Raw genomic sequence first — 22,014 nt, 5'->3', positions numbered from 1 at the left:
AAGGAAATCACGCTGGTAGCAAAGGTGCCCAGGAGTAGGCCAAGTGTAGTGTTGTCCTTCGAACACTATTGGCCAAGGGTACGAGGGTGTGTATGGCAAGGCAGAGCACAAGTAGAAACTGGCTCCCTCGGTTCAACATCAACCATCAACCCGTCATGCTGCCACGATCTGTTGAGTAAACACATTGCTTCTGACAAGGATAATGCCTCGATGCCGATCATATACCCAGCTTCCATTGCTGTAGTGGGTCACGATACGGTAGATTCCTTGATATGCATCACCATCTCAAGAACATCGACCCGCCAGTGTTCATGCGCATGTGACCATAATTCTTAGTATTCTCAACATTTTGCATGTGTCAGCTTGTCTTGCGATGCCTATCTGGAGCTGTGCACTGTAATATACCTACCTCAGGTACATGCACGGTTGGGTCTGCCATCTCCGCCAACACAGACCAACATGTGACGGAGGATCAGCCAGACGGCCACTGGCCAGAAGAGCCAATGTGATCAGTGACAGTTTCTCTGATGTTTGAGATGAAAGGTCCCCAAGAGTTCTCTTCCTTTACTCATGTATTATCGCGGCTCACGCGCTTTGATTACGACGGCATCTGTAGCGCTCAGCTCGCACAAGGATGTATCAAGAACACTCTAACATCAAATGATACTATTCTTCGATAGCCTCGGCTGTTTGATGAAACCTGTCAACTTAGCCCAGATGCGATGCTTCGCACAGCTTCGCATAGCTTCGCATAGCCACACCGAGCCTCGGGACAATTTCCGACCACATGAAACACTCATGGCTGTACGAGCCGGCAAGATGGTGATACTGGCCCAAGCCCAACGCATCTTCAATCAGGTGTCAATATAGGAATGCTGTCAATACTACATAGGGGTCTGACGTGTTGTCCGAGCTTAATTCAATGTGGGGGTGAAACACGTGAACGCAGAAGTGCCGAGGACAATCATCAGATGAAACTATATATATGGAGTGTGTATATCACGCTTAACTATCCCTAGAAACCAAATCGCAGTGATCTCAGTGTAACCATCTCCTCAGCATCTTTCGGGAGCATTACGCCAGCATGTCTTCTACACTCACAGCAACTACAGCGACCCAGAGTCAGACTATCAGGGTTGAAAGCAAAGATCCTATGAAGTCAACCTGGCGTCGCAGTGACAAACGTACGTGGAAAATTGGCCACTGGATTATCGAACGACTTGGGCTCTACCATGAAGAGCTCGACCAATCTGCGCCGGTCCATTCGAAAGCCGATTCGGTGCCTTACGTCCCACATTGGCAATTCCATCGGTGGATACTGCTGCACGCAACCATACCGCTCCTTCTTCACCAAGCTTTCGTATCCTCCACAGGATATAACGTTCACCCAGTAGCGGCCTTCATATTCTACAGTGTGGCAATCAAGGCTGTCGCTATCCATCAAATCAATATAATGCGCGGTCTCGGTCAACGCTACGGATTCCTCGATGGCGACAAACACGAACGCGACGGTGTCCCCGACAAAAGCGTCAAAACAGTCTTGGGGTCACTTATATCGACTGCCACGTTTCGATCGATGATGGCTGTGATTCTCTCGTACCGCCGGGAAGAGGCTCCAACTACAATAAACTGGATGCTTCTTCCTCTCGAAATCGGTCTCTATGGTGTTGTCTTGGACTTTTGGTTCTATTGGTATCACCGTCTTATGCATGAGGTCGACTCGTTGTGGAAGTACCACAAGACACATCACCTCACGAAACACCCGAACCCTCTTCTTACACTCTTTGCGGATAGCGAACAAGAGTTCTGGGACATCGCCGGCATTCCCTTCTTGACGTGGGCCACGCTTAGGCTCATGGGACTGCCCATGGGATTTTACGAATGGTGGTTCTGCCAGGAGTATGTCATATTCACTGAATTGACGGGACATAGCGGACTGCGTCTTTATGCCACATCTCCAACACCTTTCGCTTGGCCGCTTCAGTTCTTTAACTGCGAGTTAGTCCTCGAGGATCATGACCTCCATCATCGAAAAGGCTGGAAAGCTAGCGGCAATTATGGCAAGCACACCCGGTTGTGGGATCGCATTTTCGGAACGTGTATGGACAGAATTGAATGCGGTGCCGATTCCGCAGACTACACAAATACCGCTGTTATTCCATTATTGTAAATCCGAGGGCTGTCGCTTTTGGAAATCCACCGATCCTTCGATTCCACTTCAACGGGATAAGCGAGCTGCCGCTGGAGGTGAAGGAAAGAAAACGTGCTAAAGATGTTGTTTGGGAAAATAAAGCGGAGTAATAGGAGGCAGCGACATATTATCGCACAGTTAGCGATGCAATATGTGCTACCAATTGTTAGAGGTCTAGAGCAGCCAAACAAAGTGTGACTTTCTATGCACTGCAATATGTGCTCAGCGTAATCAGAAAAGGGTGAGGTTTTTTTGAGAACTAAGAAAATCCGTGGAGATAGGTACACCTTCTCTCAGACGGGGCCTGTTCCAAAAGTTAGATAACAGATTGATCGCGCGCATGTGGTGACGCGTGGAGCCAACAACATTTTCTGCCCCCCGCCGGCCTGTCCTACCAAGTTCTCAGGGGATACACGAATAAACGCATATGAGGCTGTGATACTTTTCTCCAAATGAAAACAACTTGTCATATCCCTGCTGCCTGAACCCTGACTCGGTTCCTCCGGCCGTCTCAGTGTGAAGACATATCCAGCAAGGCATTTTCTATCCTCCAAGAAACAGCTTACTACAGTTACGTACCTTTCTGGACAACCATGTGTTTTGGAGGATATATGAGTCGTCCGATTACATTGGATAGGTTACAGTCTATGTCGTCTGTAGGCTAAGTAGGCTCACTCGACGTTCCGCGAAAATAGGTGCAACATCGGAAAAGGGCCGTGCTTCCAACCCAAGATGAGGACATTATAATATACCTTTGCATGGCCCCTAACAAGCGTAATAGGGAATTTGTTTCCGCGCCATGCGGCAAGATCGAACAGGTTTAAAGTTCGGAGTTCGAATGAATTGACGCCAAGCTACTCTCGCATTCGGGATCACCGGGCAATGGTAAACTTCAGTGGTGGCCAGAGCATGACAACACGAGGCAATCAGAAATTATATGCCCCACCCCGGCCCGTATACACGAAAGTCAAAGACTCGGTGATCTACGACCCAGGTTACAACATCATGGTATAAGAACCTCAGGGCAGGCGCTCATAAATAAATGACTTCTCTTCTGCCATCTGCAACCCGTCACTCGCTTTCCACCACTCCCTACATCTCCTACATTGAAATAATATTCAAAATGCGTGCCTTCACCGTCGCTGCTGCCCTTCTCATTGCTGGAGCCCAGGCTGCTCCTGCTCTTGAGAGCCGTCAGGTTGTCTACGGATGGTAAGCGGCCCTATCACTCATTTCTCACGAGACCGAACTGATGATAATTTCATAGTTACTTCTCTGGCGATGGTATCAACAACCAATACGTCAGTGTCGGCCACGACATTAATGTTACCGATGCTAGCGGCAACACCCGTAACCTTGACTGCGGCACAACTTCCCAGCAACTTGTTCCCAACGTCTTCGCCAAGTGCACTGTGGACAAGAAGCAGCCCGCCGGGATTACCGCTAACGAGTCCGACAAGAAGTAAGAATTGTGGTCACCGAAGCGAAAGCACGTAACTAATGAAAATCCTCACAGCGCTATCAACTGCCCGGTTTCTAAGAGCAAGGTTACCTGCTAGACTCTTCACTGTCAAGTACCAGCCTATGAGTCGGAAGAGATTTAATCTTAATTGAGTACTCTTGGAATCTTAAAGCAAATTATAGCCATACAGTTCTCGCACCATGTTGTCCCAAGCTTGACACTCGCCAGGCACTACCTATGGATAACGGCAATCCCATACCGCACGTACTGTCAGTCCCTACTGATCTAAGTTTTGAACCTTCTCGTCTATCTAGTCGTAGCAGAGTGTTATTATGTGTTGGTTCACGGGGTCGTATACGACAAATAGTGGTAGCAATTATCACTCGTCTGTTGGTGATCCTATTGCTTGTTCGTCTTGTTTTTCTATCTTACATTGTAGGCAGGAGTCGGTCGAAGTAGGTAGTGACGGCCTGGGTGGTTGCCCCACCTTTATCCGGCCGTGATGACTAAGCCAGTTGTCCCCCTTCGCCCAGGGCAGGTGCCAGCCAGCCCATGGTACCTGCCTATTACTCCTTATCAGCCTTTGCTGTTCCAACATTATGTAATTAATACATACCTGAGGATCATAATCTTATTCTTCGTCTACAAAGGTTTTTAGATATTTATACGCAAATGAGAGTAGGGATTTGAAGGGCCTGTAAAAGTTCGAATGAAGCTTGGGTGTGTAGAGTTTATGTTAAACCTGCCAGGGCTGAAAGTTGTTTCGAAGTGTTCTAGAAGCATGTTCTTTCTCTCCACAAGATGATAGGAGTTCGTCTGCGTATAGCTGCCAACGCTCTTTCAGAGTAGGTTGAGTTTCGGCATCCTGCTCTACTGTTCCGAATGGTAAGTACTACTGTACTTAGAACTATGACCTTAAAACCCGAGATTGCGGATGTGTATCATAGGACTTGACGAACTTGCCATACCAGTGTCACTAGGATGTTACAGCCTTGGGCAACGTACATAATAGCTGCGCAGCTCTCGTTTTATACAATGAATACGAATTGCAATTTCACTGTTATCGACTTGGTCCAATACAACCTCCACGAAACATCTCTCCAGCTTGGCACGGGCTGTTAGTGCCATGCTGAGGAGGGGCCCCAGTCCCCGCGGTTTGCCGCTGCGCGCTGGGGTGGATTAGCTGTACGCTAATCAAACCCTTAACAACGCACATCTTCCCCTCGAATCGAGCCGACGATTATTCAACCTAACGAGCCGCCGTCGACTCGAATTCGCCTTCCGCAGGCTAGATGAAGTCTTCCTGGTAGGGCAGGGAGCAGAGGTTCCATCTAGTCTCCCGAAGGAGACGGACGACTTTCTTTCCCGGCGCAAGTGGCGCTTCCGGGCCCAAATTGAACATCACCGACCGACTTTTCGACTTCGCTCTCTCAGCACCTTTGCCCCTTGAACGATCGAAGACTCCCTCGAAGAGACGAAACGACCATTGGGTAGCGATGTATAGCCACGGCTATATACAGCTATGCTCGTTACAGAACCTAACAGCACGCCCTACAACCTAGTCTTACGAGGTTTTGCCCCTTGTGGTTTCCCTTGTGGCGGTATTATTACCTATTACGATATACCTCGGACGGTTACTAGAACGTTGTGTAAACCAGAAGCCTGCGGGCTCTGGGTCGAAGGATAGGAGATACTGGCGGAATTGCGTTCTAGGGACGACCATAGCACTGTCTCGGGCAAGCCAGCGGCACCCAGAGACAGGTTAAACACATAGTTGCCTTTGGGCACGACTTGGAGGACGAGCTGGACTGTATCTAGTGATAGCTATAGGCCTACGGCCCTCCACGCCATATACCCTTCGGGAGGTCTGCCGCAAGGGCGGCTGCGCCCTTGCCGCTACGGCGTTAAAATACAACAACAAAAAACAACGACTTGGTCCAATAAGATTATAAGGCCTACCCTAGAGGCCTCTTCTTGACACCTGCATATTGTACAGATGTTTTTTCACCCCGTGTTCGATTCTTGTATCGATAAGTGGATTGACTCTTTGACGTGAGGAGAACCTACTATATCCCTTCCTACGGTTTTTCGTAAAGTTCACTACCAACCGACAACGTTATTTTTAGTGCAATATTTTCAGAGCTGTCAGCTTTAGGCCACGTCGCACTGCTTCGTAGTAAGTACCACCACATACCTTACTAGGTTCAGGAACTTGATGTCATCCCATATTCCAAAAGTCCCCGAACTCTTCCGGGTAGTCTCGGTAGTTACTAGGCACATGCATTGCAGATAACTAGGTACTTTGTAATCAGCAAAGAGATGACAGTCCAGAGCTTGGCTATAGTCTAGTATCTGATCACCTCTCTAGGACTTAAGTTGTGCGGAAGTCCGAACTTTTACTTGCAGCCTTGGGGAAAATGTACCGATTCATCATTTTAATTGCTCCTACTAGTAGATGAGTACTATGAAGCTAAGGTATTGATTTTCGCCATATTTCCTGGCTTGAAGTGGGTTGCGCAGGTGACCGTTCGTTGTACAAAAGTTTGACTCGATTTCCCGTTTCCTCAATCGATATTTCCCACAAACTGTACCGGTAGTGAGGGGTCGTTTATCGCGTGTTGCACGCTTACCAGACCTTGATGCAGCTACCGCAATATTTGAAGCCGAGTCGCTAGCCATTCGATGTCTACTTTACTATGGCAGCCTACAAATGAAAGTAGCAAATATTCCGACCAGACTCACGAGATCGTTGGAGAACGCCTCATGAGGACTTTCGTGCCGGCAAAACACTGCCGGTGCTTGAGGCAACTTTCTTGAGTACGTGTGGACGTCCAAGTATGGAGGCTCAATGTTTCAAGTGGAGCACAGTGCAATTGGCCTCATTCTCCCCATGTGTAACCTTAACTCATGATCAAGACGGAAGATCGGCAATGCTGAACAGGGTACTGGCGGACGAGAACAAATTTTTTCACTGCCTGTGGTGTATCCCCCAAAAATAAGCAGGCAATCACGAAATGTTTTACCTCTCACGTCATTCCTAGCGGCCTCAAACACGTGACATTACTCAGGTTTTGCAATGGTTTGGCTTAAACCGAACTTCTCCGACCTCTCCACTTGTAACTCCGAGCTCACAGCCCGAGCAAACTTCACGTCGACTGTTATACTGTTCGACTTATAAGTCCTTTCAGCGTCCATGTTTTGAATTTCCATGTTTGAGTAATCTTTACACGCACAATATCAAGTCCTCGGCTACCATCATGTCTTCTGGGCCGAGATCTTGGTTATCACGGCTTGGCGAAGAGAGCGGCTTCATTTCGATTTCGCAGTCTTGTCGCGATACCAAAGTACTCTGCTTACAACGTTTCGTTCGCCTCTTTGCATACGGCGCATCATTCCTTATTCTGGTACACTTTCTCTCGAGTCTAGGCTACTCGGATGAACGAATCGGCCTTTTCATGACATTGACTCTTCTCGGAGATGTCGTCATCAGCTTCTTACTCACAGCCGTCACCGATCAAGTTGGAAGACGAAAGGTCCTTGCCACCGGAGCAGCACTTATGGTTATGAGTGGTCTGGTCTTTGCAATGGTTGGGAACTACTGGGTCCTCGTTATTGCCAGTATCTTCGGGGTCATCAGTCCCAGCGGAAATGAAATCGGGCCTTTTCGCGCCGTTGAAGAGTCGATTCTCGCTCAGTTCACGCAGAAAGAAAAGCGCAGTGATATCTTCGCATGGTACACGCTCTTTGGCTCGGCAGGCGCCGCCCTAGGCACACTTACCTGCGGTTGGGTAGTGCAGGCGCTTGAAGGCAATGAGTCTTGGACTCAGAACGAAGCATACAGAGTCGTCTTTCTTATATATGCGGCCATCGGCTTACTCAAGCTAATGCTTATTTTTGCCCTTACGTCTGGTGTTGAGGCAACGCCGACAGAGACCGACGATCAAATCTTTCGAAGAAATACCGAAACTCAACCTCTACTTGGGGACAACTCAGACGGTGAACAGAGCCAGTCTAGGCAGTCAACAGGAGCAGAGTCCCGTCGGCCAACGATCATGCAACGCACAAGGGCTCTACTCCCTTATATCTCTCCGCTATCTCGATCGATACTGTTTCGGCTCCTCATTCTATTCTGTCTCGACTCTTTTGCCTCCGGAATGGCATCACCATCTTGGTTAACTTACTACTTCACCACCGTTCACTCTCTGAAGCCAGGATCGCTGGGAACACTATTCTTGGTCACCAATCTTCTCGCCACAATTTCGAACCTCGTGGCACTTCCTCTTGCCCGTCGTTTAGGGCCACTCAAGACCATGGTTTTCACTCACCTGCCTTCTGCTATCTTTTTGTCAATGATCCCTCTTCCATCGCCCGGTTCGGGTGGAACATGGACTGCGATGGCATTTCTGTCCTTGAGAGCGTGTACACAGAGCATGGATCAAGCACCTAGACAGGCCTTCCTTGCCGCTGCAGTTCTCCCCAACGAAAGAACGGCCGTGTTGGGCGTGGTCAATATTGTAAAGACGTGGGCTCAAGCGGGTGGCCTTGGTTCTGCAGGGTATCTCGCTGGGAAGAATCTTTGGATCGTGGTATTTACGGGAGCAGGAATCATGAAGGCATGCTACGACTTATTGATGCTCGGGTTGTTTTTGGGACTCAGAGATCGGGAAGACGGCAGCTCCAAGTCCCATTCGAGGGACGAGGAAGAATCTTGAATTACGGAGAACCAAACTGCAATAGAGTTTGATGTAGACCTTCTTACATGTAGGCTAAGAGATTGAATTGATGAAGTACGTATTTCTGCTTAGTCCACTTTCTTCGCACTCTCCTTACGTACGATTGCCTCAAGTTTGGGCAGATCGAATTTCCTGTAGGCCAATTCGTCCAAAAGCCACTCACCGAAAAGGAGCCGAGCAAGCCAGACTGACCCAGCCATGCCACCAGCCCAGAACCAATTTGTCGCTCCTCCGATCCAACCCCCAAGCCACCCTTCTCCTTTTAGGGCCTCTGCTACCAGTTGCTGGGCAAACTCCCCCGTGGAGACGGTCGCGTTATTTTGGGAAAATGTAAGGCGCTTTGCATATATCTCTTTGGCACGAGAGTACAGCGAGTCAGGCGGCAGCTCACGGGTGAGCTTGGCAATTTGACTCTTGACAGTCCCAGTCATAGAGATCATGACACGTACGCCAAATGGACGAAGCTCTTGGCGAAGGGTACGGCTGTATGAGTTGAGAGCGCCTTTGGTCGCCGTGTAGACTGAGCCAAAGACATAGGGAGAGATGGAGGAAAGACTGCTAATCATGATGATGAGGCCGCGGGCCGGGATCAGCAGCGGCACAAAGGCCTGAACCATAGCCATGACGCCAAAGACATTTGTCTCAAAAATCTGTCGAACTTCGTCCATGTTGATGTCGGTTGCTGGGACAGTATGCGTCAAGCCACTGGAAGGTCGTTAGTTAGCAGCACAGTGAGGTATTACGAATAAACCATGTCTCAGTGCGAGACATAGAAGCCACTGTCTGGCTCGAGAGCGCTCTGGCACGGAGTAAGCCTTACGCGTTGTTGACCAGGAAATCAAGGCGGCCTCCAGTCAATTCAGAGACCCTTGCTTTGCAGACAGCGATACTGTCACCGTCAGTAACATCGAGGGGCAATGTCGTCAGTCCCAAGTCGCTCAAGTCTGAGAGAACTTCAGGCCGGCGGGCCGTTGCGATGACATGGAGCCCTAGCAGTGAAACATTGTGAGCAAACCGCATCTCCAGTAATGGTTCGTTTCATGAAATTGAACACTAATTATTGGTTCATGGATGTAATTGACACCCACCTTTGGAGTGAAACTCTTTTGCCAAGGCATGGCCGATTCCCCCTGGGGTGCAGCTACAAGAAACGTGTCAGCACTAACGCCTCCAGCGTTTAGCTCCGCGAGTCAGAGTTAAAACGAATGAAGGATGTAGCGCACCCTGTGATCAAGACTGTCTTTTTGTCTGCTGGGATGCCCATTCTGTCGATACTGTACTGGAACTTGATGTCGAACGATGGAGAGGGAAGAAGTTGTGATCAATGGATTCAATGTGTTGAAGACGAAACATCACATGGCTGCTCTCAGACTGTTTGGCCAGATAAATCCCGAGGTAAATTCAGCTTAAATGGGTCAAGAAAGACATGTGGGTCGCTCAGGTCCGCATTCCGCGGATTTCCGCCAAGAACCTTGTCATTCGGCCGAGTCCTTAGTAATCCGTATAGATAAGCCCCTTGTGCGGATAATGAAGCAAAGTCAAGGTACAGAAGCCAAAGGGTGTTCGACACTTTGAGCAAACATGTGGAAGTAAGGTCCTCCTCCTACCGAGCGCACATTCACGATAGCTATGTATCCGTTATTTGCAGCCCCAAGCTTGCAATGTGTAAGGCTACATTCTGAGTCACCCACTGCGAGCATTCCTGAGCAGCCGCAGCGTGTGACGCAGTGGCCGAACACTGGAGGAAAATAGCATGCCCCATCACTTCGGCTAGCATGATGTTGTATGCTTAGCAGCAAACAGTTGAGGGAGGGCTGTGAACTGACAACTCCAGAAGCGTCGAGGATGCTGTGATCTCAAAACCCGGTCGTTTCTGTTGCTTTGCTGTGGAAGACGTTGTAATTTAAACGAACCGTTCGTGCCAAAAAGAGTTGCTCGGAAACTCCGGAAAATGCCAAGTTTCTTTGCCACCAACCGTTACGCAAACCGGCGGGATGTCTGTCCAAAATTTTGTTTTCGAGGGATTGTGTCGGAACGGCAAGGCTGATAAGGAGCAATGGGCAGGTATCGTGGGCTGGCTGGCGCCTGCCCTGGGCGAAGTGGGACAACCTGCTTAGTCATCACGGCCGGTTAAGGTGGGGCAATCACCCAGGCCGTCCCCACCTACTTCGATCGGCCCCTGCCCGCAAGGTAAATAAGAACAACAGCAATTATCACGGACATCGACGTGATTGTTGCCGAAGATACACCCTCATGAGGAAATGTATCACGCCTGTGATACCAACAGATTGTTTTTGCGATGGCCCCTCTTGGCAGGCTGCGGCCTATCCGCGTATCGATGGATCAGCTGCCATTGAACTCAACCAAGGTATTCCGTACCAAATACGAGTATAAAAAAAAGTCGTCGCATCATGCGTCTGCATGTCCCCCCGCACGTCACATTGCGGAGAAGCTGGGGAAAGGGAGCATGGTCACTGGGTTCTTCAAACTACCGACAAATGAATGCGGGGTCGTCAGGCTCTTGGGTTACATGCTCGTTGTTTGGACATCGGTTCATCCCATGAGGTCCGGAACTCAACCTTGGTGCTTATTCTTCTTGTTACAAGGCGAGCAATCCTATGACAGAAGACGCCCCAATCTTTGTATCATCTTTACCTATACTTGTAAGCATCTCACTTGCGAATGGCGACGAGCCAGACGCCAGCAATGGCGCGCCACTGTTACTTCAAGATTTGTGTAGCCAGGTGGAACAACTGCCCTGTTGAGCTCCACGCCGTAGGCCGGAATATCCGGCTTTCGAACAGAAGCGAAGAATCCCCGGTAAGATCAACACCCGATCCTGGATGCCGTCAGAAGGTGTCAAGGATCCTACCTCGCAGTCTGGGGACCCCGCAAACTAACCTCGAGATCCACAGACTTCGGGTAATTTAAGACGAGCAGAGGGGTTAAGAATGCCTAGCTGAGGCTAGCACTCAAGCATAATTTCGTCGGCGGGATAGCTACAACCGAGTATCTGCAATGATGCTTGGAATTTGGTAAGTTTAAGGACATGGATACACGGGTGAAAGATGCCCGACAAGCCTCTGTGGTCTTGGTTCAAGCTTGTATTCATAGCTCCGCGTATAATCGATGTATATATATGGCTCAAACTGCGGTAGCATTCAGCCTCTTTTGATACAGGCCCTTCTAAACCTTTGTTCGCTGACTTAGGTGGCATTCTTCGAGGGTTTTCCCGTCATCATGGCTGTTTCGATATCTCAGCTGTCTTTCGAGCACCATCGACAAGCTCTTGGCATAGCCGAATCAGAGCCTCGCATTTCATGGCGGTTCTCTGGCAATGCCGTTGACTGGGAGCAGAGCGCCTACGATCTTGAGATTCTCAGGGGGTCAGATCCCCCAACCATCCACAACTTTAACTCGACCGAGTCTCTCCTAGTTCCATGGCCAGTAGCAGCTCTAGAAACGGCCGAGCAGGCTAGTGTACGAGCTCGAGCCCACGGCGGGCCCGGCCAACTCTCTACGCCTTGGTCGGATTGGGTCACAGTCGAGACTGGGCTCCTCAACTCTTCGGACTGGGCCGGGGCGGTCCCCATCGCCGCCGAGAGGGAGACTGAAGTCGAAGCTCCGAAACGTCCGGTCTACTTCAGAAAGCCTTTTCTCATCAATGCCAATGTCACTCGTGCACGCCTCTACATCACCGCGTTGGGAGTTTACGAAGCGGAGATCAACGGCCGTCGGGTCGGTGACTATGTTCTTGCCCCCGGATGGCAATCATACAACTACCGTCATGTTTACGATACATACGACGTCACGGAACTTATTTCAAGCGGAGAAAATGCCATTGGTGCCGCAGTCGGCGAGGGATGGTTCACGGGTAGACTGAGCTACGGTGGTGGTGTCAGAAACAATTATGGTGACACCATTGGCCTTCTCAGTCTTCTTGTTGTCACTCTCGAAGATGGTACCAAGATTATGGTACCAAGCGACGCGACCTGGAAAGCCAATACCGGCCCACTTATCACCTCCGAAATTTACAATGGCGAGCATTACGACTCTACACTTGAGGCAGACCTGAAGGGATGGTCATCCGCAGGATTTGCCGCCGATGATTGGCTGGCAGTGAAGGAGTTGCCCGCACTCAAAGGCGCTTTAGTCCCTGCTGATGGGCCTCCTGTCAGGCGATTGGAAGAAAGAAAGCCAGAGTCCATCTTCGCGTCTCCGTCTGGCAAGACGATTATCGACTTCGGGCAGAATCTCGTGGGCTGGCTGAGACTCACGGTTTCTGGACCCAGCGGAACGAACATTACCCTTCACCATGCTGAAGTTCTAGAAGACGGGGAGCTTGCTCTAAGGCCACTCAGAATAGCAACAGCAGCTGACTCTCTTATCTTACATGGGAACGGCACGCAAACATGGGAGCCACGATTTACCTTCCATGGCTTCCGTTATGCCCAAGTTGAAGGTTGGCCACAGGAAACTCCTCTGACTGCCGAATCCATCATTTCTGTCGTCGTACACAGCGATATGGAACAGACCGGCTGGTTTGAATGTTCGAATCAGCTTCTCAACAAGTTTCATCACAACGTGCGGTGGTCTATGAAGGGAAACTTCTTGTCCATCCCCACCGATTGCCCACAGCGTGATGAGCGACTTGGGTGGACCGGCGATGCCCACGCCTTTGCTCCAACAGCCAATTACTTGTATAACGCCGCCGGTTTTTGGAGAGGCTGGCACAAAGACATCTGGTCAGAGATGCAGCGAAAAAACTCGATGGTAGTTCCATTCACCATCCCAACAATCCCACCTGGAGGCCCAGCTACGCCCGCCGCAGTCTGGGGAGATGTAGCCGTTGCCAACCCTTTCAACATTTACCAAGCGTTCGGTGATTTGGGCCTTCTCGAAGAGCAATACCTTCAGTCTCAGGCCTGGATTGATACGGGCATCAGCCGTAACGAGGTTGGATTATGGAACCGCAGCTCTTTCCAATTTGCCGACTGGCTCGACCCGAAGGCCCCTTCTGATGCTCCCGGGAACGCTACTACTGCGAAACATTTGGTCGCCGATGCGTATCTTATCCACATGACTGACTTTCTCGCAAACATGTCTGCAGCTCTAGGGCGTGGCGATGCGGCAGAACAGTATCGAAGTCAACGGAAGGATTTGATCTCGGCGTTTCATGACGCTTGGATCCAAGATGGCGTTCTTGCAAACCAGACGCAGACGGCGTACGCCATGGCTCTCAACTTCAACCTATTCACAGATGGGGGACAGCAGTCAGCTGCTGCCGAGAAGTTGCGACAGATCGTCGCAGATAATGACTACCTAGTCGGCACAGGCTTTGCGGGCACTCCGCCTCTTGGATTCGCTCTCAGAGATATTGGCGCTACTGAAGACTTCTATCGCATGCTTCTTCAGACCCGAGTGCCTTCCTGGCTATACCAAGTGGTTCAGAATGGTACAACCACTTGGGAGAGATGGGATAGTCTTCGCGCAAACGGAAGCGTCAATTCTGGCGAGATGACCAGCTTCAACCACTACGCTTTCGGCTCCGTTGCCAATTGGATGCATCAAGTCATTGGTGGCATCGCTCCTGCCGAACCGGGCTGGAAGCGTATCACCGTTGCCCCAATTCCTGGCGGTAACATTACCAGTGCTGATTCGAAATACGTTTCGCCTTATGGAGAAGTCAAGGTACAATGGTGGTTCGAAAACAATCAGGAGGAAAATGCCGTACATCGTAATGGGTTCCATATGGTCGTCGAAATTCCTCCCAGCACAAAGGCCGACATCACGCTGCCTAATGGGGGAGAGACAACTGAAGTCGGTTCCGGATACTACGAGTTCCATGACCCAAGTTATTTACTAGTTTGATTTTAGAAACTCAAATCTTGCTATCATCTTCCGTCAATCATGTCTTCACGTTGTTCATCCAATTGATTGTTGTGTTGGTGGATGAATGACGGGAGCTTTGCTGCTAAGTCCCATACAAGTACTTAAGCTGAAGTCCCATGCGCCTCCAACTGACCTACGACTCCATCACCGATGTGAAATCGAGAGTTGCAAAGGAAACCCACAAGTCGCTCAAGCCTGTTGGGAGAGGGATTGGACGAGTAGACGAGCTTGATGTTTAGGACTTCAAGGGCGAAATGAAAATACTGGCCTGACATTCCAGGTAGGGTTAACTAATTGAATTTGACCCAGGTTGATAAATTCTGATCTTAGTTATATTCTGTTGAGACTTGTCGTGTCGATCCAACGTTTCAAGACAACATAAAAGATATCCCGCAGCACCTCCAACAACTTGATGTCTCTTTCAAGTCCTAGTTCGTGATCTCGAACCTCATTGACCCTAGGACAGATCCTCTTGGCTCAGATTTTTTTCAGAGTGTAAGACTTGAATTCCTCCAGGACCCAGCTTGATGTAGGTCTACTACCTACATAGGAAGATAGGACTCATCGGCACTAGTTTCAGCGCGCTTCATAGGATCGTAAGACTCGTCGGCACTTGTCTCGGCCCTCTTCATGGGAAGGTACGACTCGTCTGCGCTGGTTTCGGCACGCTTCATAGGAAGATAAGACTCGTCTGCGTTCGTCTCCGCCCGCCTCATCGGCAGGTACGATTCGTCGGCACTCGTCTCGGCCCTCTTCATCGGCAAATAAGACTCGTCTGCGCTTGTCTCGGCCCGTGCCTTCATTGGAAGGTAGGACTCATCGGCGTTTGTCTGGGCTGCATATACTTAGCTTCTGAAACGAAACTCAAGACAAAAACTTCAGTATGCCACCTACCATGACCTGATCGAGGAACCGTAGGTAATGCAACAACGCAGGCCGCCAGAGCGGTCAACAAGACGGTCACCTTCATGTTGTGAGATAGGCTTTGGCGAGTATCTTGGGGAGATCACTCCAGAACCGTCTTTGAATCAGAGAACAGGGCTGAAAGGCAAGTAGAAGAGATCCAGTTGAAAGATGATTGACAGCGTCGTAGCCCTCTCTTATGATTGACACCTTCTGTGACAAGTCAACCGAGCTTAGAAGGTCCGCGAAGTTTCTGGGCTGGACCAAAATCCATCAGGAGCTGGAACCTTGCATGTTGATCTGTGAGATGAAAGAGGCAGGTGGGCATTTGGATGACTCTCACAACTGACGAATCGTGGTTTCACCAGTCATGATTGACAAACTGTGGCTTCACTTGTACAACTCTGAAGACTTGAGTTTACAGGGTAGTTTATGGCGGCAAGGAAGTAAGCTAAATGTTGAAGGATTTGTCCAGTCTTCTTTGGCATCCGAAGTAGCCGTTTAGAGCAAGGCTTACGAGCACCTCCATTATCGACCTTCCAAATTGACATTAGTTTCTCGCCCCACAGCCATAGGATCTAGATGCATAGAACTTGACAAAGGCCAAGAAACTTCGCAGTCTTTCTGGCCGATGTTCGAAGTCCCAGTTATACTTCGCATCGGATTTGCTACATTCTCTCGTCCGTCAGGTTGAATTTACTCGTGTCTATGCCAAGATTTCAACTCAGCAAAAAAGGAGCAATCAACTTTCAGTCAATGGTTGGTTTCACAGATTCAAGTGCGAAGCCTCATGGAAAGGGTGTCATGGTTCAAAGAATTTGTTTAGAATGTGGAAAATGTATCGGCTTTGTCACACCTACTAATTAATCGCCAGAAACTCGGTCTTGACGTTGGCTTTCCATTGTTCTTGTTTCGAAGACAAACTTTACATGCAGTGCGACGACAGGGGCACGCAAAACAGGATGGTGTAGTGATATCAGATTGGCTCGTCCGGACTCGAAAACCGAGTCACTGTCAGACATTGGGCTTGACCAGCGGGGGCTCTTCGAGTTGGGTATAGTGTTCATGCCTGAAGGATTCGGATGCACCGACATACTCGTCCATCTTCCACTCGGAAGACGGTCCACCTCGGACGGAGGTAAGCGCAGAACGCCATCACAGATAAGATGACCGTCACTGTATAGACCTTCCAGATCTGGAGGAAAGGATGGGATCATCAGTATACCTATGTCCCGCATGGGTCGTCAGACGGGATATGCCCGCCTGTATGACGGTGGCGGAATCTGAAGAAGTCTGCGGTCCCTCGCGAATCTTTCAAGCTTTGATCCGGAGACGCTGTCCCGTGGCAATTCGCAATCCCCTCACCCGTGTCTTCTCCCCCGTCTTGTTTTGTCCATCTTTGGGCCGTTCATTCATCCAAAAATCCAAAAGAATTGGTGGACATTTGTCTGCCTCATCCACTTGCAAATCTCGCTCACATCTCTTCTTGAGTCTTTGATAGATTCTCTGGCTGCTTCATCCCCAAAACGCCTTGAAAACTTCAACTCAAGATGGGCCGAAACCACAAGGAGTACGCGCCTGTGTACTCTGATGAGAGCGCAGCTTCGAGTCTCGAAGCCGTTGAGGCCACAGTTGCAACAGCAAAGATTCGGCACACAGCAAAGCTTCGCAGATTCGGGGCGTGGACGCTTCATGTTGTTCTGATTACCATTTACACCGCAATCTTTGCCATATCACTTTTACCCAACAGGTCATTTTCGGGGGTTTTTAGTTTGATTGATGGTAGGCTTCATGCTCTTAGAATATTGCTATTTTAGTCGAGGCCGTGAAGCTTACTGGACTGCAGCGCCGCCGAAAGCTGTTGGCGAGGAAACACATCTCGAAGTCTTCCCTATTCAGGGCCCGCCACATGGCAAGTACACTGGTGAACCAAGACCAGAGGTAGACAAAGCATGGAGGGACTTGCTGCAATGTAGGCGACCGCCCAATATAAGTGGAACATGTACTAATCGAAACCGTTTAGACAACAATATTCGTGTTTCCGAGGAATGGGTTCACCGCTGGGGACGTGAGCATGAGGCAGTTAAGCTACCCGATGGTGGGTATCTCGGCATGCTCAGTGTCTTCCATGAGTTGCACTGCATCGCAAGTTATCTTCGTCTATTACTGGGCACCTGAACGAAGCTAACCAAGCGTACAGAAGCGCCTCTATCAAACACTGTCGCCAGATTACTATTTCCCCAACGCAACTGAGCAAGAAATCGCCACGAATCGAGAGCATAATCGTAAGTTTGTCATTGAAACTCTGTGATCGTCGCCTGTGAGATCAGACCTGACTTAAACCACAGAACATTGTCTTGAGGTCCTTCGCATGGGTGCAGCTTGCCGCGGTGACATTTCCATCATCACCCACATGTGGACCGACATTGACGCGAAACCCATTGTGAACCAAACGGCGCCTCACCAGTGCATTGACTTTAACAAAGTCATGGACTATTCTCGGGACAATACAGTAGACGTATATCAGGACAACTACATCGTCCACCCGAAGTTCGGTTGGTACATCTTGCCATAATGTCAAAACATGCGCTCACCGATAATAGGACCGTCGTTTCCCAAGGGCAATAGCATCAAGCCCTTCAAGGAGCAGGGAATGGGTCACCATCACTAAAGCTAGGAAGCTTCATAAAGTTCACCAGGCTCGGCCGACATTGAATAGGCCAAGCATATGCAAGACGCTAGATTGCAGGCCATGGCATTGGGGATTTAAATACTTACGTTTAGCAATAAAGATTGAGAGGGACTTGAGGTTTGGCGTTGCTTTCCGAAGTACTTGGCAGGCTAGGCTGCGTAAACTTCATGTGCGTACCTCAACACTGAAGAAAGAGTTAAAGTAGCATGCGTATGTCCACTAAAATAACACTTTCCAAAATAAAGGTCTTGCTATCCATGTTGGATTGTGAAATTGATTCAATTTGATTGCATGTTGGTACCCTGGTAAGGAAGCACCTTGAGTACTCCGTACCTTTCACCTTGCCCCACTCCACACCGAGAAGGTGGCCCAATTGGTCTTATCTATTGGCTCCCGACCGATAGTCACGTGGTATTGAAATGTCTGCATCGCAAAGCCAAAGAAAAAAAGTTTCTCCAGCCTGGCGTTGCACAATGATCATCACCCACCGACAAATCAACACCAAACCCGACCATCACCCCCCCCGACTTCCACGATGCATTTGATGTACACTCTCGATGAGGCGGGTAGCCGTGTCTACACCCTCAAGAAGGTGGTTGACGGCAAGGTCACCAAGTCCGCCCACCCTGCCCGCTTCTCTCCCGATGACAAGTGGTCGCGCCAGCGCGTGACGCTGAAGCGTCGCTTCAACCTTCTCCTTACCCAGCAGAGTAAGTCTCCAGCCTTTGTTTCGACCTGGAATCGCTCTAATGATGTTCTCAGAGACCGAGTAAATTCGTCAATTGCATAAGAAGCAATCGAAAAAACTCTACACCCGGCCGATCGATTCCAGCTCGTTCACGATTCCATGCGTCGCTGAGAACGACCTCTCTACAACGAATGGAGCATGAGGCATGGTCTGGCACGAAGGGGGAGCAACGAAGCCCTTGCGCACTGTGAAAGGCTCGTGACTAAAAGCTCTGGTATACAAACAATTGGCGTTGGGGAAAGGCTTGCATTCAGGGGATCATCGGAGTCTTTTTACCAGGTCCGTGTTACGATAGATTGCTCTGCAGTTCCCAAAATCAGAGCGACACATCTAAAATTCAACCTCGTTTTTTGTTCTTCCCATCCGTTTGACTCTTTCATTGAGCGGCCCTTTTCCTGCCTTTTGAGGGATCTATCATGGTATCATGCAGAACATATAAACATCAGCTTCCAACCAGCTACTGCCTCTCTATCTCCTCCTGCGACCGTTAATGTTTCTTCCCGGACCCAGTCGTACCTTGCCATTAGCACCGCTTTGGCGGTCGCCTGTAAGAATGCTTGGGAGGTAATCCTCGTCCATGAGATCTCTCCGCCGAGCACGATGCTTGTCACCCACAGCTCTTTCGTACTCCTTTTGGTCTTCCGCGAAGATGAGGTTGGTACCCCAGTTGTTCTTGCCACCGGCGTTTTTGGAAAGTTTGCCGCTGGCTGTACCGGCGGAGGGCTTGGGGATGCTGAAAACGTTGCCTCTGTTGTTCCACTGGAAGTTGCGCTTCAGGTGGATCTTGAAGGTGCCGTCCTCTTCCGTCGTACAAGACGTGCGAATCAGAGTGGCTTGTCCGCAGCTAGGGCAAAACTGGCGGTCCATTTTCTTGCAGACCTGGAAGCACCCGTGGCACCGCAGAACCCAAGTCTTGAGTTGGGTGATGCGCGACATGGACGGCGAGAGCAGATTGAGCCCAATTCTCAGGGCAACGTTCTGCATGGCGTAATCAGAGGTGAGGATACCGACCTTGATGTCAATCGCAGGCGCAGTCGGCTGCAGCAATTTGCTGTCCTTCTCCTTTTGCTTCTTCACGTTGGACGGCGTGATCCAGCCGTCTTCGGAGTCTGACTCATCCCCTTGAGCTTCGTTGGCGCCAGCAACGCTTGATACAGCCGGCTCGGATGTTGCCTTGTCATCCACCTCGAGGTTGCTCATATCTTGTGTAATCTGGGTCGTCTCAGCGTCCGATGACGAGGCTTCCACTGTCGCGCTCTGCTGAGTTTCAGTCTGTGTCTCCTCGGCACTCTGTTCAATCGTTGTGCCCTCCGGCACCTGGGCGCACTCCGCCACTTCTGCGCTCTCAGTCGCGGGCTCTTCCTGTGACTCGGTTCCAACCTCAGCTCCCGGTACCGGGGCATCGGCGCTGGGTGCCTTGTCATTGGGAGTCCGCGCACCCGGCTGTTTCCTCAGGTTCTTGTCGCCTCCAGTCTTCTCAAGCTCGAGTTCGTAGGTCAAGGCAAGCAAGTGTAAATCGGGTCTGCTGAGAACCTCGAGATCACCGGACCGGCGCGCAAAGTCAGACACAAATTTGATGCTATCGGGGCGGGGGTTGCGAAGTTTGACGAAAGGCATGAGGGTTGTCTGTACTCGAGTGCGGGTGCTGACATCGCGAATTTCGTCGACAATTGAGGGCAGCATGTAGAGCTCATCGGCTTGTGCGAGCAGAGTGCTGACAGGAGGGTCGTTCTTGATCAACGGGCCGGTATCCAGCACAAGAGCGTGGATGGGTTTGCGCTCCTCGACCACAGTTGGGCTTGCGACCGCGGGAGCAGCCACGGCATCGTTGGACATGATGGCGCGTCGACTTTTCGATTTTTGTCAAAGGCTCCTGTGTCAAAAACAGCGGATTCCTAAGGAAAACGTTCGAATGCAGATCGTGTCAGGGGGTTCGTATGCAGGCTGATGTTGAGGCAACGGGCAGTGCGGCGAATGATTTTGAATGGAATGGGAAATTTCTCTATCGCGGGGTTGTGGTGGGGTGTAGTTTTTTCTCGATAAGACAGCCCAGACCACCCCTCTCCTTTCGCTCGGTCAAGCCCCGCACCGCCACCAGGCCACACCTTGACCGCCTCCTCTCACCGAGGATCCTTGACCGCCTTCTCGGTGTAGCGGATCCAAATCCGGATTGAAACGTGAAGCATTCATCCGGACTCTCAGCTACCTATACAATGTGTTATAATATGTGTTACTACTATAAGTATTCAACTGGGCTTCTGTCACTTGGAACTGCTGGAACCTGCAGTGAAAAGGACGCCACGAAGTAGTAGCATAGTGCAGACTAGGTACCTTGTCTTTAGTTTCTCGAGATGTCAACAAAAAGACTTACAATCTTCGAAGTAAAACGGTCATTATGTGGAGGGGGGACAACCAAGGCAGATTTCGACCGCTATGAGACCCTGAGCAAGACTCAATGCCTATGTTCGAAGCATATCAGAACCTGGATCCCGCGTGACGGCACCAAGGACGTTGAAGCTCTCATGAAGGGCGAGGGGTGCTTAGTTCGGATGTCGGGCAGTACTGGACACAGCCCCCGGCCTAATAACCACAAAGCAAGTACATCAAGCTTTGGAGGAATACGGATGAGAGTCTCTCAAATGCCTCGGAGAAGAGCTCAAGGTAATTATTGGTCAAATTGCGATGGCGTGCGAAACGCAGAAACAACGTATTTGAGATGTTTCTCGAGAGCGGCTTTCGGGAGCGGCAATCGGCCTTGTTTCCAAAGCCGACAGCCGGACAGACCGTTCAGCGTTCAGCCAGTCAGACTCTGTTCGCAACAGTCTCACAGTTTCTCAGATGTAAGCCATTCAGGCCACACAGGTTGCCGAGAGCCGCCCCTCTTGCCGGAGGGAGTGGTGTTGGGTGGATGGTTCTCCAACTGACTCATCACCGTCATTTTGGCGCGGCTTGTGGATGAAGGTCAATCTGGTGAGAGACATGTGCCTGCTGTAGCCAAGGTATCCGGACTCGACTTACGACTGAACTCGTCTTTGCCTTGGTTAAATCCCCGTGAGTTGAAGTGCCTTTTGTCTTGTATGCCTTATAGACTCACAAGGTCTCTGGGGGGTATTAGTGGATGTTCCTAGACACAAAGTTCCTCGCCCTGCCCATCCTGCCGGAGAGATTTTCGGGGAGCTGCGCTGGCAGCAACAGGGAAGCACACTCCACTAATGAACGCCCAGCCATGGTCGGCTTGTTCACCTGAGCTCGCCTGAAAGCTCCGATACCAAGGAATCAATGCCACCTCCCAAGGTCCCAGAGACACCCCGAAAGCCCCCGGTTGCGGCTATGACTTGTGCCAGGAACGTACATGGACTGAAGGGTATTGTCCCCCTGTGAGAGACCGTTGCC

General features: G+C 50.2%; 9 protein-coding genes across 9 annotated transcripts; 6 read left to right on the top strand and 3 right to left on the bottom strand.

The window, feature by feature from the left end:
• Window positions 1–1,084: 1,084 nt before the first annotated feature.
• On the top strand, window positions 1,085–2,170 carry BDP81DRAFT_316840 (fatty acid hydroxylase; the record flags this gene model as incomplete). The annotated part of the gene is made up of 1 exon (XM_060584201.1): window positions 1,085–2,170. The coding sequence occupies one exon, from the start codon at window positions 1,085–1,087 to the stop codon at window positions 2,168–2,170; it is 1,086 nt and encodes a 361-aa protein (XP_060446610.1).
• Window positions 2,171–3,311: 1,141 nt separating this feature from the next.
• On the top strand, window positions 3,312–3,850 carry BDP81DRAFT_405945 (uncharacterized protein; the record flags this gene model as incomplete). Its single annotated transcript, XM_060588957.1, has 3 exons — window positions 3,312–3,403; window positions 3,459–3,653; window positions 3,708–3,850. 3 exons carry the CDS (start codon window positions 3,315–3,317, stop codon window positions 3,748–3,750), a joined length of 327 nt encoding a protein of 108 aa, XP_060446609.1. The 3' UTR covers window positions 3,751–3,850.
• Window positions 3,851–6,910: 3,060 nt separating this feature from the next.
• Window positions 6,911–8,365, top strand: BDP81DRAFT_317418 (major facilitator superfamily transporter; the record flags this gene model as incomplete). Its single annotated transcript, XM_060584259.1, has 1 exon — window positions 6,911–8,365. One exon carries the CDS (start codon window positions 6,911–6,913, stop codon window positions 8,363–8,365), a length of 1,455 nt encoding a protein of 484 aa, XP_060446608.1.
• Window positions 8,366–8,454: 89 nt separating this feature from the next.
• BDP81DRAFT_318052 (short-chain dehydrogenase) lies at window positions 8,455–9,526 on the bottom strand (the record flags this gene model as incomplete). Its single annotated transcript, XM_060584320.1, has 3 exons — window positions 8,455–9,091; window positions 9,207–9,375; window positions 9,475–9,526. Coding segments are annotated over 3 exons (858 nt in total), but the record flags the coding sequence as incomplete, so codon positions are not given.
• A 1,803-nt stretch (window positions 9,527–11,329) lies between these two features.
• Window positions 11,330–14,539, top strand: BDP81DRAFT_216243 (bacterial alpha-L-rhamnosidase-domain-containing protein). Its single transcript, XM_060582719.1, has 2 exons — window positions 11,330–11,421; window positions 11,612–14,539. Exon 2 carries the CDS (start codon window positions 11,627–11,629, stop codon window positions 14,255–14,257), a length of 2,631 nt encoding a protein of 876 aa, XP_060446606.1. The 5' UTR covers window positions 11,330–11,421; window positions 11,612–11,626; the 3' UTR covers window positions 14,258–14,539.
• Window positions 14,540–14,820: 281 nt separating this feature from the next.
• BDP81DRAFT_449077 (uncharacterized protein) lies at window positions 14,821–15,248 on the bottom strand (the record flags this gene model as incomplete). The annotated part of the gene is made up of 2 exons (XM_060592362.1): window positions 14,821–15,113; window positions 15,173–15,248. 2 exons carry the CDS (start codon window positions 15,246–15,248, stop codon window positions 14,821–14,823), a joined length of 369 nt encoding a protein of 122 aa, XP_060446605.1.
• A 1,136-nt stretch (window positions 15,249–16,384) lies between these two features.
• BDP81DRAFT_426307 (uncharacterized protein) lies at window positions 16,385–18,126 on the top strand. Its single transcript, XM_060590284.1, has 6 exons — window positions 16,385–16,963; window positions 17,028–17,153; window positions 17,205–17,326; window positions 17,382–17,466; window positions 17,530–17,736; window positions 17,785–18,126. Exons 1-6 carry the CDS (start codon window positions 16,732–16,734, stop codon window positions 17,850–17,852), a joined length of 840 nt encoding a protein of 279 aa, XP_060446604.1. The 5' UTR covers window positions 16,385–16,731; the 3' UTR covers window positions 17,853–18,126.
• Window positions 18,127–18,408: 282 nt separating this feature from the next.
• On the top strand, window positions 18,409–18,646 carry BDP81DRAFT_393659 (H/ACA ribonucleoprotein complex subunit 3; the record flags this gene model as incomplete). The annotated part of the gene is made up of 2 exons (XM_060587851.1): window positions 18,409–18,583; window positions 18,636–18,646. The coding sequence occupies 2 exons, from the start codon at window positions 18,409–18,411 to the stop codon at window positions 18,644–18,646; spliced, it is 186 nt and encodes a 61-aa protein (XP_060446603.1).
• A 443-nt stretch (window positions 18,647–19,089) lies between these two features.
• BDP81DRAFT_316785 (Nin one binding Zn-ribbon like-domain-containing protein) lies at window positions 19,090–20,457 on the bottom strand (the record flags this gene model as incomplete). Its single annotated transcript, XM_060584197.1, has 1 exon — window positions 19,090–20,457. One exon carries the CDS (start codon window positions 20,455–20,457, stop codon window positions 19,090–19,092), a length of 1,368 nt encoding a protein of 455 aa, XP_060446602.1.
• Window positions 20,458–22,014: the final 1,557 nt, after the last annotated feature.

Source organism: Colletotrichum phormii (genome assembly GCF_030913505.1).
Source record: "Colletotrichum phormii strain CBS 102054 chromosome Unknown BDP81scaffold_8, whole genome shotgun sequence".
Classification (NCBI taxonomy): domain Eukaryota; kingdom Fungi; phylum Ascomycota; class Sordariomycetes; order Glomerellales; family Glomerellaceae; genus Colletotrichum; species Colletotrichum phormii.
Note: the sequence above shows the minus strand (reverse complement) of the source record. Positions and strands in the feature narration are given on the sequence as shown.

Coding starts and splice junctions, on each gene's coding strand:
- BDP81DRAFT_216243 (XM_060582719.1), top strand. CDS start 11,627: ATGGCTGTTTCGATATCTCAGCTGTCTTTCGAGCACCATCGACAAGCT.
- BDP81DRAFT_426307 (XM_060590284.1), top strand. CDS start 16,732: ATGGGCCGAAACCACAAGGAGTACGCGCCTGTGTACTCTGATGAGAGC. Junction 16,964..17,027: donor GGTTTTTAGTTTGATTGATG/GTAGGCTTCATG, acceptor ACTGGACTGCAG/CGCCGCCGAAAGCTGTTGGC. Junction 17,467..17,529: donor CACGAATCGAGAGCATAATC/GTAAGTTTGTCA, acceptor CTTAAACCACAG/AACATTGTCTTGAGGTCCTT.